At 41.8% G+C, this 18,938-nt stretch overlaps 2 protein-coding genes across 3 annotated transcripts in view; one reads left to right on the top strand and one right to left on the bottom strand.

The window, feature by feature from the left end:
- tgfbr2l (transforming growth factor beta receptor-like) overlaps positions 1-3,975 on the bottom strand; it is a 9,572-nt gene extending 5,597 nt beyond the window's left edge. The window contains exon 1 of the mRNA XM_048979161.1: positions 3,740-3,975. Coding sequence (XP_048835118.1) covers positions 3,740-3,791 — 52 coding nt within the window. The 5' untranslated portion in view covers positions 3,792-3,975. The remainder of the gene's footprint in view (positions 1-3,739) is intronic.
- snx4 (sorting nexin 4) lies at positions 1,424-18,938 on the top strand. 2 transcript variants are annotated; one of them, XM_048979163.1, is made up of 14 exons: positions 1,424-1,542; positions 6,064-6,188; positions 8,665-8,803; positions 9,078-9,227; positions 9,653-9,700; positions 10,556-10,611; positions 10,748-10,820; positions 12,014-12,075; positions 12,292-12,357; positions 12,783-12,872; positions 15,159-15,258; positions 15,605-15,750; positions 16,155-16,269; positions 17,096-18,938. In XM_048979163.1, the coding sequence occupies exons 2-14, from the start codon at positions 6,097-6,099 to the stop codon at positions 17,141-17,143; spliced, it is 1,185 nt and encodes a 394-aa protein (XP_048835120.1). In that variant the 5' UTR covers positions 1,424-1,542; positions 6,064-6,096; the 3' UTR covers positions 17,144-18,938. The 2 variants fall into 2 exon arrangements, with proteins under 2 accessions (XP_048835120.1, XP_048835119.1); XM_048979162.1 differs by lacking the exon at positions 1,424-1,542 and adding an exon at positions 4,470-4,888.

The raw sequence follows: 18,938 nt of genomic DNA, 5'->3' as shown, positions 1-18,938 counted from the left end.
GGTGTTTGCTCACCAGCGTGCAGCTGAATAAATGATAAAACAAATACAAATAATCAAACCTGCGTGCTTGACTTGACTGTCTGGCACTCTTGCCTTGAATCATCATCGCAAACAACTCATGCTGTGATTAATATGCAGAGGCGTAGGGACAGGACATGCAGGGACTGGGGCTCCGGAGGGCGCACGATTACACAGTACATTGCAACAACTTTATTTGTATATTCTGTTTTTCACAGTAAAATAAAAAGGAATTTTGTTTATTAAATATGATGATATTATTAAATTACACTTCAAAGTAAAATAAAGGTAATACATTTTACCATGCTGGGGGAGGTGGAGATAGACGGCCCCATGGAGTTTTTTTGCATAGGGCCCCCAGTCTCAAGTGTAGGTATGGATGTATGTTACATGTTGACATTGCAACAATGTTGTTAGGGTGTGTGTGTGTGTGTGTGTGTGTGTGTATGTGTGTGTGTATGTGTGTGTGTATGTGTGTGTAGTCCAGGTATGCAATACATTGTGAGGACCAAATGTGTGTGACAGAGAGGGAGAGAGCAAGATCTAGAGTGATAGAGAGAGAGACAGAGAGAGACAGACAGACAGACAGAGCAATTTTCTCCAGCCTTTTAATATCCAGTTTCCTTAAAAAATAAAAATGTAACATAACTTTGTTCATGAGAAATACAACGATTCAAAGCTGCATAAACAATAAACGGAATACTGTGCACATATTTCTGAAAAGCTTCCAACTGCTAACCAATGCCAGCCATGAAAACGCACCCATGGGAATAACAGTGAAAGCGGAGGGGTAAATTAAAGGCAGGATAAGCGGAAAAGATCCCCCTCCACTTTGAAGTAATGAAGATCAGCAGTGACTGACCGCTCCAAGATTAAATGAGAGCCAGAAGGGCTGAGCAGAGCCAAGTCTTGAGCTGCGCCCCTCCCCTCCTCTCTGGGGTAGTACTGCGAGTGGAGGCATGCGGGCGACCATAGCGTGTGAAAGATATCTGTTTGTCAGCCCGGATGAATATAAACGTACATACATACAATTTTATGGAAATTCAGTGTAGTCAGTGAGCCTTTTTTAGTTTCTTCTGGGAATGGACTGTTATATATAGAGCAACAATGTGTATTATGCATATCAGCGGCGTTGCAGGGTCTTAAGACATCAGACCGAATCTGTCCGAGGGTCGTCATATTAAGTTCTCTCTCTCTCTCTCTCTCTCTCTCTCTCTCTCTCTCTCTCTCTCTCCCTCCCTCCGCAGTTATGATAAGCGTTACACGGGTTTTGGGAAACACAGCCCTGGAATAGGACAGTTGTGACTTGTGAAATTTTGAAAGATGAGAGCGCGGTTGTTACAACATCTAAGCTAAATAAATCGGTCGAGGGTCGTGATCTCGTTAGAGCTTTTATTGCTACAGCGCGTTCAGGGCGGGTCAGAGTCACACTGGATGCCCATTAAAAGCTGAATAAATAGACATAAACGAGATGGCCATGCTTTGAAGAGGCGTCCCTCATCTCCACTGTCACTGATATTGCAGGTAGTTAATTGACGTTTTATAGTCTTGCTTGATGCAGATTTGCTCGGTCGGGAAAGTGCAAACTGCCAGAAAGATAGAATAGGCCATTTAATGTAGACAGCATACTGTAGAAAATTGTTGCGCATTCGATTACTCATTCAGAAAAAAACCGAGAGGGGTGAACAATACTTTTGTTGTTACATTTGTTACAGACTATTCTATCTCCCATGGCAAAAAATAACCTATTATGTAGTCTACTTGAATCATTCTTTGTTACAATCTAGGCGGTCACCCTCCAGCATCGTAGCCATGCAGCAGATAAAACCCTTTGGAATCCGAAAAATGCAAAAGGTCGCTGTTTCAGTCGCTTATTTTCATATTGTGCTAAATTATTAATAGCTGACATTGTATAGGTTAGCATTTAACCATTATATTACAGGCTGTGGGAAACGCGGTTACCACAAAGAAAGTAAATACTAGGCCTATATATTATTACAAATGTGTTTGGGTAATATTTATTATTAAAAAAACAAATACATTTGACTCTGTCTAGCTGTTTAGTTTTAGAATGTCAACCATGTCCTTCTAAATGTTATTTCAGAAAACCACAGCTCATTTGAGAGGAAAAGATTTATTAACTCGAAAAGAAACCGATTAAAATGCATCGCAATGGTAATCTTCAATTTCCATTGCTCCTATCGTATTTTACAACAATCGCGATCAGATTCACTATTCATTGGGGCCTTGGCTGACACGGGTAGGGAGCCCCTAAGTGTGTCACTGGAGACATTTTTGGAGCCGAAAGAGAAACGAGAGGTAATTATTCACAACAGACCATCAATAATATTCTAATCAAAGCGCGGGATGCCAGCGGTGAAACTGATCAGAGAGGGGACGGAAATGCTGTCTGTGGGGGCGGGTATCGCGCCGGAGGATCGATCAGTCAAATTTATCTATTCCCACTTTAGCTAAAGTTACTCTTGAAGTTTTGCGTACGTTCGTTTAATTGTGTTAAGCCGACATCTGTTCACAAGTTGTCTACAACTGTAGCGGGATAGTATCAAAGGCACGGGAGATTTAATGTTTATATTGTATATTTGAGCCAATTTCTTCTTGTTGCTGTGCGTCAGTGAGCAATCGGTAGATTCCAGTGGTTAAAGAAAGCTGGGTAGCGCTAAGTCTCAAAGTAGAATAGTCCATTAGAGCTGAGACAGGGGCAACTTTGTATATCTTGAACACCGTTGCTAAAAATGTAAATAACATACATGTTGCTATAATTTAAGTGATCATATTATGGAATATCCTTAAATGTAACTCTGGAAATTCTGTCTTCATGGGGCCCCTAGTTTTCAGGGGGACCAGCAACTGCCTACCCTTGCCTTATGGAGTCCGCTCCTGGCCGCAACTACTACGCGAGAAATAATTAGCCTATATGGCAAACAAACAAGTTGCCGTCGGGTACATGCATTTTAATATTTTTAATCTTATTGCTGTTTACAAAACACTAATTTAGGCTATAAACAATAATTTCAAGAGTGAAAGCTTTGAGGTTTTTTGTCTATAATAATGCTGTTTATTCTAGTGTTCTCTACGTCTCTCTTAAATTAAATATCTCGAACTTTTGTATGCATAGCCAATTCATACATAAATGCAAACATACATATATACATGGGGTGATACTGAAGTGTTATTTTGTCAAAAACATAATATATTCATCTTTTCAAAAACTGCAAAAGAGGTCATTGCTTGATAATTTAATTTCTTCATTAAACGAATTAATTTTATAAATTCTGTTACATGGAAAAAAAATAAATGATAAACAGACGTGTTATGCTATACAAATAATAATTCAGAGTAACTCGTAAGGCTACAACATCGCGTGTGAATGTTTCCGTCAGTGGCATATCTCTAACGTACAGTAAGTGCTGCACAGCGAAACATCCCAAGAAAACAAGAGATAACAGAAATAAATTCTTCGCATTTTGTCTAGGTTATCGTGTAACTGGGGCAGAAATCATTTATAGTGAAACGTTTGGATTTGCCACAAAATAAATGGAAAACAGCGGATCGCGTATTTTCGAGATACATATCTATGACAACGTTTTTAAAGTTTTGCGTAAATTCAAGTGCAATGCTTATGGCTCTTCAGCAAGCAGCTAGTGGAAACAATGGCCCCTTAAAAAGTGGAGACGGGATTAGGAAGCGATGAAATACTCACAGAAAAATACTAGCAGAACGGATGTTACCGAGGAGAAAGTCCGGCACCCCATATTCAGGTTATAAAAAGCGGCACACCGATGCGTCCAAAGTTAGTCTGCTGTTAATAATTTTATCTGCTTCCGAATGTGTGTTCAGGAGGCAAGTAGGCTACACACGACTTAAAGTTATATTTGATGGAAAAGGGGCTGTTTGGACTTCGGGGTTTTTGGTTTCGTGTAGGCGGATCCAGATGTTTTCAATCCTGCTGTGAAACAGGGGCCGCCCAGGAAACTTGCGCTACTTTCGTACTCACTGCCGAGTACAACTTTTATTTTTATTTACAGAACACTTTCTGTAAATTTTTAAACATTTTCCACGATGAAACATTTCAAAATTTGCTTCCTTGTGCATTTCTTCATTGATATCCCACAGGATGAAATTATATTTTCTTCTCAATTACAAAAACCAAACACCAGAACAGTTTTTAAAGCAATGGATTGTCATTACACTCTTCAAACGTTCTTCAAATACACTGTGAAACTAATATCAACCTAATCAAATTATCAATAAGTGCATTCAGTTGCGGCTGGTTAAAATTATTAAAGGTGGGGCAGGATACCGGTGCCCAGAGAAATAGTAATTCTTTCATTAGAATAAAAAAATCAACATATTAATAAGTAATGAAAATTATCATTAGAGGACTCGCAAAATAAGTGATCTCATACTCTCGTGTGGTGTACATTGTATTTGCAATTCTATGTGGGGCACGCAACTAAATAAAATAAGAATCATGGGTAGTCAGGAATGACGTCCCGTGTTAAACATTTTGGCCTCTGCAGCCTCCTACGCTATTGGCATCGCCAGGAAAGGCAGTAGTCTAATTGAACTGAGAGCAAAAAGGGAAAACTGAGCTAAAGCTGCATGCGAAGGGAGTCCGATCTGGAAGAGGAGAGAGAAGTCGAGCTGAAGCTGGAGTGAATCTAGAGGCTGCACTGAAACTGACGAGACGGACTCCGCCGACGTTGCGCTGCAGACGAGCGGACGGACTCCGCTGACGTTCCGCGGAATCACGTGACTCGTCGGACGCTAGGCTACGATGGCGGACTCCGGCGGCCCAGAGACAGCTCAGCTTTCCAGCAATGACTCAAAAGGCGAAGTGGGCGACGTGGTAATGTGTCCGCACGCGTACATATTCGGAAAGCTCCGGACTTTGGGCAGAAAATCGTGTTGCTGCACGTTAGATGAGCCGCAGGTCGGGACAGGCCGCCCCTGTCCACGGCGTTGCGTGAATGGGTTATGCCGCGCCCGCACTACTCTTTTCGGTTTCTGGTGTCATTTTCACAGCTGAAGGGTAGTTTATCTCCCGACAATTTCCATAATCATTCGTCTAATCGTTTGTGGTACAGGTGTGAATCACCTTAACGCCAAACCAACTTTTCCGGCGTCGTCTCCGTCGCATTATTATCGTCATTTTCACCATTAGTTCCCACATCACTATCATATTCGCACACAGGTCCTATCGGTTTATGTACACCTCAGTAATTATATAATGAAGTACAATAATTTATATAGTGAATAATTAGGAAAACTCATTTGACCATCTATTTGCATGTCTTGCAATTCATTTATTCGGCAGTGAATTGTGAACAACCAGATCTTCTGGACTGATAAGCTGCCTATCTGATCCCCAGTGCAGTGTTTTACTAGATACTTTCAGTTTAAAATCAGTGCATCCGTTTTGTTAGATATATTTTAAGCGTAGGTTGTTCGTAAAATTATGTGCCGTTTAGGTTGTTTTCATAGTGTAGTGTTTAGTTTTATCCTATTGTGCTTTGCATTGCGGTGGATGAATTGTGTTTATATTGCAGGGTTGCCAACTCTCACGCATCTGCGTGACAGTCAAGCTTTCCGACTCACGCTCACAAATCCTACAGCAAATCTATGTTATTCCATTGTAAACCTAAAATCAGCTACATCAAGCGTTGGGGTAGTTTTGCAAACCCTTCAGACTAGTTACAAACATGTAAATGAGTGTGCATGTGTGTGCAGAGTTGTCTTGAATCGAAAATTTCATGGCAGCCTTGGTATTATGTTTCTTAAGCATATAGACACAATTAATATTCCAAGCACAACCCACAGATAAATTAAACCATATTACTGAACACTTACGTCTACTTTCCAAGGACAATTGTAAACAAATGTAGTCAGTGAATACGGTCCTGTAATACAACTCATAAATATTATGTGAATGTCCAGGTCTGTTGTGCATGTTGAAATTGCTTTGGTGGTTTCGGGTCACTCTGGCCAATTGAGAGCTTTCCGATTGAACTATCAACCTCCCAGATCCCTGAAGAAGCCAGAAGCCTGTTGAGGAAGATGGAGATAAGTGTGGCCGAAGTGGAGAAAAGAACAGGGAAGAATGCAGTGAACATGCTGGAGACTTATACGGTGTACCTGATTGAAACAAGGTAAAGCTCCCCCTGGTGGTGTGGAGTCCTTCAAAATGCCATGGGAGCCTGTGCAGTGTTTTACTGATCTCTTGCGTTACCAAATCTTTTAGCCAGTAAGGGTGGGACTTTACTCAGGGTTCCAAACACACTGAAGTGCTATAGCTACCTCATCTGTTCACCCAGGTGTTTTTTTTAATAATCAAGTGTTACCATTGGAATTCCTTTCATTTTTGGGGGTGCCGTTTGGGGCCCTAAATCCTGCCTCCACGTTGTGGGTGCATGTGAGTATGTCACAGAAGTACGAGGTGTTTCATGCTCCTTTCAAGGTTTTTCATTAAGATTTTATGTTATGATTTGTAAGCCCTGCCACAGAACTGCTTTCAGATACCTGTCTTGGTATGCAGATATATGTACGGTGCACTTCTTGTGTAGTTCTCAGTTCAGCTAAGCTCTGTCACACTCACTCCTCCAATTGTGTGTCATGCCTTCCCAAATCCAGCAGTAATCTGGCAAGGTGAACGTGACCTGCAGCTGACATGCTGTGATTGTGGTGCCTGATGCTGGACACTCATCAGGAAGTTCCTTATACATCAGAAGATGCACTTAGTTTCATAATCAGAAGATCCCATCATGTTTGCACAACAGTTTAGCCCTGCCCTGTTAACTTGTGGAGAGTGATTGCTTTGATGTTCTAGCCGTGCTTAATATCCAGGTTCCTTTTGGTTTAAGCCAGTTTCTCAACCCAGTCCTCTGGAAGTTCCAGACAAGCCACATTTTTTTCTTTCCTAGCTCTCAATACACCTGTTCCAGGTATTCGGTGTTTTTGATTGACTGGGAGCTGGGAGGGAGAACTGTCTAGAGGTCCCTGAGGGAATAGGTTGGCAAAAATTGGTTTAAGCTGCGTATCTTGATGGGTATTTCAGTCAGAATTTCTGTAAGTTGTTTTTAGCGTCCATCGGTATGTTATCAGCCAGGGCAAATGATGATCTGCTATTCTCAGTATCCATCTTGGGGGGGTAATGGACAGTGTCCCTGTGTTCTTTTCTCTACTCCTCCAGTTTTATTCTACAGCTCCAGTCTTTTGTTAGCTGCGTAGGCCCCATATTGCTGGACTCAAAAGAAAACACATGTTTTCTATTTTTTTATTTCCTTTCTTTCTCGGAGTTGGGAACAGTTATTACATGCACACATGCAAGTCTGGTCTTCGTTTACAGTGGGCCTGCAGGAGGGGAGAGCCGTCCGCACGGTTCGAGTCCAGAAAGCCCCCCCCAGCAGGATCGCAGTGCCGACGATTAGCACAGGGATTCCGTGGAGGACTTGTGACTCGCCAGGTGCTGAATGCATACTTCGGCAAATCAAGCGCAGCAGCCGTTCAAGTCTTTTGTTTGAGGCGATAGTGGAATGGAGAGCAGTGGAAAAAATGCGACACTGGTCATGCTCAGAATGGCTACATTCTCAGAATTGGAAGCATTTACGTTTTTTTTGGCATCTCTATCCCGCGATTTTCAGAGTCCCTGCTTAAGTTTTATCGTGTTTTGTTAAATAAAATGTTTACTTTGATATTTTTGGCCTGCATAACCTGTGGCTTTAGGATATATTTTTTTAATTCGTATTATGGCATCAGTTGCAGTACACCTCACTCATTCACCTGTACAGAATGAGCGTGTGACTTAGGCGTGGTCCTCTTTGGATTGTGTTACTGTAACAGACTTCAATGCAGTCATGCTTTGTTTTGTAAGTAAAGACGTCTTTAAATAGAAATTCACTTGCGCAAATGGGTGCAGAGGCATTTGTGTGGTTGCTTAAGCAATGTGATTGTGGTTAATCAAACTACACTCGTTTCCTAAATATGCTGTTGATAGTTTCAGTGTGTTTTGAAATGGATTAATGAAGACAGTGGTAGGCATTGGTTAATTAATACAAGATGGGAACCGGAAATTTCAGTGCCTATCCAAATCAAATGGATTCATAGACTTCCAAGGAATGCCCTAGGTTTGTGAATGGGTGTGTTATTAACTGTAAATAATATGGCTGTTATTTTATTAAGGGAAAATTTTCAGTCCTTTTTATTTTGTTCAGTTTGAATTCATTTTGGAATCCTTGGTTACAACAGATGGTTAGTTATTTAGGTGATGAAATATTGCCTTGGGATATCTGTAGCATACGAGCTGAACTTGTCATGCATTGTTCTCCGTCGTCTTCTGGCTTTCTTGCGTTCGTTCTTTCTGTCTTCCCCTTTTCCCAATTTCATGCTTTTTTCAGTATAAATGATGAACTAATGAACTCTCGTACACCTGTGTCACGTGCCTTTGGTGGGGGGACTAGTGAAAGGTGCTCTATAAAGATAAACTGAATTGAATCATGACTCTTACGCAATATACCGGCCTGGTCTGCTTTGCCATTTCTGCTTCTTCCGCTGTTGATTTTTCTTACGTCAACTTTTACACGGCGATGAAAGAAAACATGTGTCTCCCTAATCCTCTGCTTGTGACAGGCGGGTCGATTCTTCGGCCGAAAACCAGAACTTCTCCCCAGACTCCTTGTGGAGGCGCTACAGTGAATTTGAGCTTCTGAGGAACTATTTATTGGTCACCTATCCATTTGTGATCGTGCCGCCGCTGCCGGAGAAGAGGGTAGGTACAAAGTTCAGCCTAAATTGGGCTGCATGACTTGCATCCTTATCAGCCTTTATTAAAATTAATCTTCTAAGTAAAGTATGTGTGCTGGCTTGTTTTTATGGGCAGTGTCTATGGAGAGAACAATTATTATTCTCATGTGTGAACTGAGACATTGTGGTAACTTTGTGATTAAGTGAGATGCTCAAAGGTTAGTTTGTTTCTCTGACTTGACCCTGATGTGTAATTGGCGTCAGTATTTCGGCTTCTTTTCTCTCTTATTTCCCTGCAGGCAGAGTTTGTTTGGCATAAGTTATCTGCTGATAACATGGATCCAGACTTTGTGGAAAGGAGGAGAATTGGCCTGGAGAACTTCCTTCTCCGTGTGGCCTCCCACCCGATCCTGTCCAACGACAAAATCTTCTACGATTTCCTCACAGAGGTATTGGCCTGTGATCAAGTGATCAAGCTGCCATTTGCTTTGCATCTGAATATATACGTCAGAAGATCGATCCCAGCTTGCGCTGCAGTTTGTTACTGTGACCGTTGCCGCCTGTGGTTTCCAGGATAGGGCTGTCGCTGCCAGAATCATTCCGATGGCGCAGGCCGGCTAAATTAACATCATCTGTATTCTTTAACAGTGCTGTTTTGCATCTTTTTCTCTTGTGTATGTATATAAAAAGTGTTTTTTTTCTCATCCATTTGAATTGGAAAAAGGAGGCCAGCCATTGTTGGTTATATGCTAATAAAAGACTGCCATTTGAAATGTTTTGTGTTAGCTGCATTGTTGCATGTTGCTTATGATTGATATTTTACCTAGAATGCCCTTTTTGAATAAAAATAAAACTCTTTTTGTCTTCCGCACAGGAAAATGGATGGAAGGAAGCAGTAATGGAGACTGGCTTCCAGCCAAAGGTACAACAGCCTTGTGGTTCCATCCCATAATTTTCCCTCACTGGCAGCGCACTGGGGAAGCCCTTCCTTTTCCTGCTAACACTAACTGAGGTGCAGAATGTCACCGTGCCCTTGCTTGCACCTCTGGGAAGTCTCATGTCCTCCCTTCTCCTGTCTTTTGGATTTTTTTCCCATCCATCTTCCAGTTATTTATTCTGGTGAGCAGGGACCTGGAGCCTGTCCCCTGCAGCACAGGGCTGGAGTACACACAGACGCACACACACATAGTTTATATACTCCTGTCATTGTGGGGACTATGATAACCCTAACCCTGACGCAGCTCTAACCTTAACCGTAAGCAAGCAAACAAAATACAAGACTTTTGGCTATTTTAGTTTTTTGACTGCATTTACAGTTTATGTAGTTTTTTATATATATATATATTTATATAAAAATATAATATATATATATATTGTAAAAAAATATAAAATTTAGGTTAATATTGAGGGGACTTATGAAATGTCCCCACAAGCTACAAAGTTTTACTACATTGTGAGGACATTTGGTCCTTAATTGCTTTGATGGGTGGGGTCTATACAATTTAACTGAACTGAAGCCCACGTCTTGTGGTGAGCTCGCTCCATGTACGTAAGAGCGAGATCCATTTCTTCTGGTTATTACATTGACTTCAGTGTGTGTAAACAGTTGTGAGTTTGTATCTAGTCCCAAGAAAACTTCCATTTTCTTGTGTAAATAATTCATTGTTAAGTCTAAATGTTTACTCTTCCTCCTTACAAAATGCACAAGGGCACTTTGAAACCACATTTTGGTTTTGAATATTGTTGATATATGGAATTTTTATTTCTTGCTCTACAGGCTGATTCAAGACTGAAGGCCCTAAACGCTACATTCAGAGTAAAGAACCCTGACAAGTAAGTCACAGTTATAATTCCCCTCGGGGCCCATATCCTCTGCCAACTCTTACGGCCTCACTCAGAGTTGTGCTCGCCATTGGACTGGCACGCTTAAGCACACTTTTCTGTGAACACACTCCTCTGTGACTTACAGGCGGTTCACCGAGCTGAAACACTACAGCGATGAGCTGCAGTCGGTCACATCTCAGCTGCTGCGGGTTCGAGCCGTGAGTAAATCGACTGGTGTGTCCAGTCAGTGCACTTGCGTTCATTCTGCTTTGTCGTGACGTAGTGTGAGTTAAGGCTCCCAAACCGCCTTTCTTACTGTAGCATTAGGGTTTTCTCTGAGTGAGTAACCATCAGGACCAGAAACATAGATGGTTTGGCATCCTGCATGCCTGTAAAAGAATTCTGTGCACAGTACAGTTTATAAAATTTACACAAATGTGGTTTTAGGTAAATCTTGTAAAAGTGAAATTGAGGAGTATTAAATGCACTCAGTGACGAATCTCTGTCTTGGCAGATATATGAAATGTGATTGAAAAATGTTTTTTTTTTTTTTTTTTTTTTTTTTTTTTTTTTTTTGTTTTGAGCCCTGGAAAAAAACAATCTATCGAGGCCTTAAATGCAGCTAAGCACAGCGTCTGTGTTTTACGTTAACACCTCTTGTAGCTGTATGATAGTGGTTAGATGCTATAGCATATTATCAGTTAGTGCTAAAGTGGTTAGTTATACTTACTAGGGTAACACTATGAACTTTGCTTTTGAAGTATCACATTAGAAAATATTATGAGATCATCACTTTACAGTTAGCGCCCCCTTCAGGTTATATTCGGCACGTGCACAATCAAATAAATGCATCCTCGAAGGTGTTACACAAAGCAAGATTTCTCACTTACCTTGGTTAACTTAAGCTAGAAGTCATGATTGTCCGATTAGGAATGTTCCTTACTGAAATTCTTATTGAACAACCATGACTTCTAGTGTAAGTTAACCCATCTAACAGAGATCTTGCTTTGTGGAACGCCCCCCCCCCTGCATCGCAGAACACCCCCCTTTTTTATGCATTTATCTTTGTTCTTGTATGAAATTGGGCTGCAAAAAAAGTTAAAAACCATTATTGAATTTAATTCTCTAAGCCTGCTATAAGCACTAACTAGGGGGCGCCAAACAGTAAAGGTTTCTTGTACCTAGAAGATTACAATTGATTTGTACTTAAAAAGAAAATGACAAAAATATAATTTTTATGCGTGAAAATGCAATGTAAAGACAGCTAAATATTTCTTACACTCCTATTTTTATTACAAATGATTCATCCAGTCTGTAATTAAGACACAAGCATCTGTTATATATAGTTTTGTGCCCAAGTGTAATGAATGTTTTTCATATTAAGGTGGTAATATGTATGTATGTTCTGCAGAGAGTAGCAGACCGTTTGTATGGAGTCTACAAGGTCCATGGGAACTACGGTAGGGTGTTCAGGTGAGCTGGGGGCTCCTGTGCAGTGATACACTGCATATCATTGTTAGACTGGCTGCAGTCATGTCACTGCGATATGACTAGCATGTGATCTGCTGACCGTAGCTACAGTGAGGTTTCCCCAATAGCAAAGGCAGCATCACCTGCTTACTTTACCAGCCTGCCTCCATGTGGATGTCAGGCTTTATCGCGCTGCTTTATGCTCCCTGTGCTGTGCAGTGAGTGGAGCGCCATAGAAAGGGAGATGGGCGACGGACTGCAGAGCGCCGGTCATCACATGGACGCGTGAGTGAACCCTCTCGGCAATGTGACCCTTTACCAGCCATTAGGCGAGAGGAGTCGTCGAATGCTGTCCAATATTTACAGCAGCTGCTGCTGCCAAACTCCGCTCTGGAGATGACAGTCTGTAAACTTATTTTTCTTATTTCATTCATTTCTCTGCCCCACACCAAGGCGTGAGAGCGCCACGCCTTTAGGCACTTTGACGCCATATTTACTGTTAAGACACCATGTTGGCTTTTGACACGACTATCCATTTATTCTCGTGTCACTAGTGTGAACCGTGCAGATTCTGTCAGGGGACTTTAATTGCCAGACTTGTTGAACAGTTTCTCAGCGAAACATTAGCGTTGTTGATGACTCACTGTTCCGGAGGGACAGGAATTAGCAGGATGTGTGACCGGATCCTGCCACCTGTCTCTTGTGTGCAGTTACGCTGCCTCGATTGACGATATCCTGGAGGAGGAGGAGAACTATGCAGACCAACTGAAGGAGTATCTGTTCTACGCAGAAGCTCTGAAGTGAGTCTGAAGGCAGCCGGTGAACTCTAGAAGACTGGCGCAGAGCCAAATGCTCTTAAATTAACATGCCTTGCCATACCGCATATACATATTTTATACAGTCGAAAGTCTGGACACACCTGTTTTTAAGGCATTTATCTCCTTCAGCTATGCTGTTCGCCTTAGGTAACCATAATGTAGTGACACATATCTCAACATCTCAAAATTTTCTTAAATTTTTAAACTCTTCAGAATAGCCCCCTTTTGCTTTGACAATCCTGAAGAAGTTTCCACAAGTCCTGTGCACTAGCTGACTGCGTTGCTCTTACTCTTTGGTCTAATTCGCCCAAAACCAGCTAGGTAGGGTTTAGGTCAGGGGATTGTGTTGGGGCAGGTCATCTGTCTCAGCTTTCATCTCTTTCCATGTTAATAAGACAATACAGTACTTGTATAACCTCAATGTTTACTTAGGTTTGTTATCTTGTTAAAAACAACTTTTTTTTTCCAGTAGGTGTGTCCAGATTTTTTCTTGGTGTTGTATATCATCATCATCTTCATCATCAATAAATAGTCAGACTCGGTAAACATGACACGAAATGTGACACATTTTAAAATTAATAGAGAGCAATTTTCTATCTGCTCTGTAATTGCTATGTTAAAAGATTCACTTGCTAAATGTTGTCTACTCCTACTGCCAGAAGTCCATGTCCAGCCTTTTAAAAAGAACTTGCCCTGTTTGTCAGAGATTCATGATCCCTGGGGACTTTCACAGCAAGTTTCATGCTCAGCTGTCTCTGCAAGATGTATTACCTTTAAGTCTGTGCATTGATGTTTACATGTTAGAATTCATGTGTGTCACATGCAGTGCTCACAGAAAGTCTTGGGACGCTTGCTTAATCCTGTAAAAGTGTTGCAAATTTATTGATATCATAACAGACGTCAATTGACAAGCAATGTTTGACATATCTGCACATATCTTCAGCACAGACATTTTCTTTTATTCATCCATCCATCCATCCATCCATCATCTGCGGCTTATCTGGGGTCGGGTTGCAGGGGCAGCAGTCTAAGCCAGGATGTCCAGATCTCTCTCTCACCAGCTGCCAAGGGAACACTATGGTGTTTCCGGGCCAACCGAGAAAGATAATCTCTCCAGTGTGTCCTGAGGCTGCTCCGGGGTCTCCTCCCAGTTGGGCATGCCCGAAACGCCTCCCCAGGGAGGAATCCAGAAGGCATCCTACATAGATGCCACCTCAACTGCCTCCTTTCGATGCAGAGGAACAGTGGCTCTGCTTGTCTGACCTCCTCACTGAGCCTCTCTGAGGCTGAATCCAGACATCCTATGGAGGAAACTCATTTCTGCTGCTTGTAACAGTCATCTCGATCTTTCGGTCACTGCCCAAAACTCGGGAGGTCAGGGTAGGAATGTCGATTGACTGGTAAATTGAAAGCTTTGCCTTCTGGCTCGGCTCTCTTCACCACAACAGAATTTCCAACGTTGCAGCAGTCCACCTGTCGACTTCCTTCTTCCCTCGCTCATGAACCAGACCCTGAGATACTTAAATTCCTCCACTTGAGGCAGCAATGTATGACCCAACAGGAGAGGGCAATCCACCTTTTTCCACTCAAGAACCATGTCCTCAGACTTTGAGATGCTGATCCTCATCCCCACTGCTTCTCACGCAGCTGCAAACTGCCCCAGGGCCTGCTTCCGATCACAGCCCAATGGCACCAACAGGACCACACCATCTGCAAAAATTAAGACGAGATCCTGAGCCCACCAAACCGGATCCCCTCCACTCCTTAGCTAAGCCTAGTAATTCTGTCCATAAGAGTTATGAACAGAATCGGTGACAAGGGGCAGCCCTGGCGGAGTTCAACACCAATAATGATTTTTGCTACAAACCCAATAAATTTGCAATATTTTACTGAATTAAGCAACAAGCATCCCAGGACTTTCTGTGAGCACTGTATGTCAATAGAATAAATTGCAGCATGGTTAGTTTAACTGCAGACTGATTGGATAATGATGTTTCCCTGTGTAAAATAAAATTGTCAGCATCTACAGTCATTTTAAAACAGATTTAAATGTTTCTTAAAAACCCAATCTGAGGGAAAAGCCAGGGTGACTAGACTGTACATTAACGTCGAATTATTTTCATAAAATGATTTATGTTCTTAGAGCTTCGTAACGTATATACTACAGTAGTTAATTCAGTAGTTATCTTAATTAAGGCTGTTTTGTTTGGGATTCTTGGTACTTGAGTGGTCATTGACACACACTTTCTCTCGCCCTCCCTCTCTCAGGGCTGTGTGCAGGAAACATGAGCTGTTGCAGTACGAGCTTGAGACGGCCGCCCAGGACCTGATGTCCAAGAAGCAGCAGCGTGAGGAGCTGGTCAGCGGGGTGAGATGTCATCTTCACTCCAGCTGCTGACTGCAGAGGGCTTCCAGATTCACAGAAACAGGGGGAGCTGGTTATATACCTGGGGTTGTGACTAGAGGGCGTTCCTCGGACATTGTGAGAGATGCTCCCAGGGGACACAGCAGGTTTAATTTCGAGGTTGATGTGGGGAAGCTCAACGCATCAGGTCTCGCACTGCGGAGGACATTAATTACATAATCAGTCTCTGGGAAAGAGAATATAAAGGACACCTATCTTCACCAACTTGGACAAATGTTAGGGTCAGTTATTTAACCAAGGTTAAAGCAAGAATGTGGGATAACCTCAGCGTGATGTTTCTGGCTGGCAGACCGTACGGACCTTCTCCTTAAAAGGGATGACCAGCAAGCTGTTCGGTCAGGAGACGCCCGAGCAGCGGGAAGCCAAGATGAGGGTGCTGGAGGAGCAGATCCAAGAGGGCGAGGAGCTGGTTCAAGAGAAGAAGACGGAATGCGAGTAAGATGGCGCTTCCCTTTCACACCGGCATGTCTGCCTGTCCACTCAAGTTGCCTACGCTGTAAGCACGATACATTCAGGCTGCGCCCCTAGGTGGCCAGTTAGTGTATTGCAGAGCACTTTCATGCCTGAAAAAAATTCTGCTGCTCTATAGCTCCTTCAACCTACTGCAAAGCCATAATGTAGTATTGCTAACTCGCATCACCTCTAAGCGTGTTGACACAAGCCAGCACAACACATGAAAAATGAAATGATCCTTTATTTGCCTTTTGCTCGAGTGACAAAGGAGACACACAGGCACATGTGCGGGTGAGACCAAGCTTGGGGGTCTCAGTCAGGTTTCTTTTATGCTTTCCTGTGTATTCAGGGCACGTGCTGCCTATCCGTATTCTGTCCCTATACAGTGAGTACGTGAGGAATGCCTGGTCAGACATGGAACGGTTCAAAGTACAGAAAGACCGGGATTTGAGGGAAGCAATGATCAGCTATGCGGTCATGCAGATCAGCTTGTGTAAAAAGGTGGGTTACGATGGTGTAGCAGGTGTGATGTGTCATGTTTTAGGCTGATTAGAAAGTGTGATTGCCAATGTGTCACCTTAAAAGGAACCTATTATGCTCTTAATTTCATTTTTGGGGTCTACTAGAATAGACTTGTATGCTTCAGTGTTCAAAAACCTAATTTTTCTCATACCGTACATCCTCTATTCATCCTCTGTCTAAAACGTTCTGTTAGAGCTCTAAGCCCCACCTTCGATGAGCCCAGTGTGCTCTGATAGGTCAGCTTGCCTGATTGGTAGGCTTTCCCTACACGGTCTGCCCCAGTCTTGCAGTCTGCAGACAGATCCTTGCAGGGAGGCGACCAATAAGGAATATGTTACAAGGTGACCTCACCATGTCACTGAAGTCAGGGCTTGTATTCCAACAACGCGTTTCAGGCATATTGGAGAAAAGTGATTTCTGTGGTCAGGGATACTCCCATCGGCATGTACCTTGGGCCTTAACACTTTGCAGACCATTCACATGCACATATAGCTATGTAACAAACTAAAAGAAGGGGAAAATCCGGAACAGCATAATGGGGACTCTTTAAAGCTGAATCTGTCTTTTAGTCATAGTAGTCAATAAATAGTATGTTTTAGGCAAAAATGAGAATTTAGACAGTGGGTTTTAATATTTAATATTTAGTGATTTTGTTTTTTTTTTTTTCTTTGAATTTGCGGTTTTTGTCTTATTTTCCCAAATAAACAAACATGATGATGCACTTTTTGAAGACCATTCTGATTGTATGTAAATGGTCAGGGCCTCTCTGCTGGTGTGAATGGTGCTTATGCTCCCTCTCTTACAGGGAATTCAGGTGTGGACTAACGCTAAGGAATGCTTTAGCAAAATGTGAAGTTCTGAGCCAAGCCAGGCCGGCAGCTCGCGGAGAGGTGTGGGAGCCACCCACCCCCTCCTGACAGCTTTAGAAGCATGTCTGCCTGAAAAGTTGCGGCACAAGATGATTCTTTTTTTACTGACTTATAGCACATGTTTAGGCAATGGCAGAATTTTTTAAATCACTAATAATCTCTTCACATAATACGTAAAGATTTTTCAATTTTTGTTGCTGATTGTTTATTCATGCTTTACTTTTTATGTTCATGAACTTGAAATGAAAATGTGTCTGTCCTTTTTGAAAAATATATATATTCTTTTCATTTTCAGTAAAATAGGTTGTTACCCTGCTCATCTGGTGCATATGCAGATCTTCAGCTCGGTGTATCAATAACAAGGACAGGATTGTTAAACGATCACTTTGAGTGCTACTTATGTAGAATCTGAAAATCTGCATCCCAGAAACAAATACATAAGGTGGTGAACTAGAACTGTCAATTTTTTTTCTGGAATATTCCAAGAAAAAACCTGACTTGCCTAAGATGAATGATGACTGCTTTGTTGTTAACATTCAGAAATATATCTCTGGAATTGTGGATTTATATTCTCCAGGTGGCTGACCAAAGACTAATTATTGCATCAACAATTTATTGTATATCTTGCATTCTTTGAATTTTTTGTTATTGACAACCGACTATGAAGGACATAGATTTTTTTTATTTGTATTTTTCTTGCTGTGTGGATCACATATGTCACCTGACCCAAAAACCTTGGCACCTGATACTATTTTTCATACCTATGTAAGCATGTTTTCTCTGATCACATTTTGAATGAGGTGACCCACATCGGAAAGGATTCTGTATTTCTGGGGAAATCGTTTGTAGTCACACAAATGCTGAAATTAAAAGGGATTCCACTGAAATGTGAAAAAAGTACACGGTCTTCTGTTTCTATGGTTCTACATGTCAGGACATGCCAAAAGAAAGAAATCACTCGGTTCTAGAGTTAAGCAAATCTAACCTCAGGATAGCAGGTTCCAGTACATCATTTATTTAATGAAAAATTAGCCACCGTGCTGAAGCCAAGTGTGGAAAGAGTAAGTGCATCCCATGATCCAGTAGCCAAGAGTAGATATAGTTCAGGATCCACTAGATGACAGAGAACCCTGGTCCTCTGCCTGCAATACAAGCCAAATCATTACTCCTCCAGCACCACGCTTGGTAGTTGGTATGAGGTGCTGGAGTGGAGGCTCTTTGATTTTTGCCAAACATGGCATTGTGCATTATGACCAAACATCACTTTCTCCAAAGGACACTTCCAGAAATATTCTGGTGTATCTAGAAGAACTGCCAAGACACTGTGTTGTGATGCCATATTCTTTTTGGAGAGAGAGGCGGTTCACTGACTGACTTCGCATGGAACCCGTATTATTCAGTCATCTCATGATTTTTCTGACTGTAGATTCAAGGCCTTTAACATTTAACACGTTTACTGAGGTCTGTAGAAGCCTTCATTTAGGTCTGCCTGCTATTTAATTTAATTCCCCAGGAGACAGTATGCCTGTACTTAGTTTTATTGTGAGATAGTTTCTGCATTCTGGATTTTTGTTGAGTAAATATTCCTTGAAATCTGCTACTCATTGAAGGCTACATTTGTGTAACTTTAGAAGTTCTTGCGGACCAGATTTATGCCCTGATATGTGAAACCATGAAGTTGAACGAGGGTGTACCCTCATTTTTTTTTATCACAATATGAACATACATCAAATATTGTACTTTGTTTATTCAAGTAATAAAATGGGTGGTTTGTGTTTA

Source organism: Brienomyrus brachyistius, chromosome 16 (assembly GCF_023856365.1).
Source record: "Brienomyrus brachyistius isolate T26 chromosome 16, BBRACH_0.4, whole genome shotgun sequence".
Taxonomy (NCBI): Eukaryota; Metazoa; Chordata; class Actinopteri; order Osteoglossiformes; family Mormyridae; genus Brienomyrus; species Brienomyrus brachyistius.
Note: the sequence above shows the minus strand (reverse complement) of the source record. Positions and strands in the feature narration are given on the sequence as shown.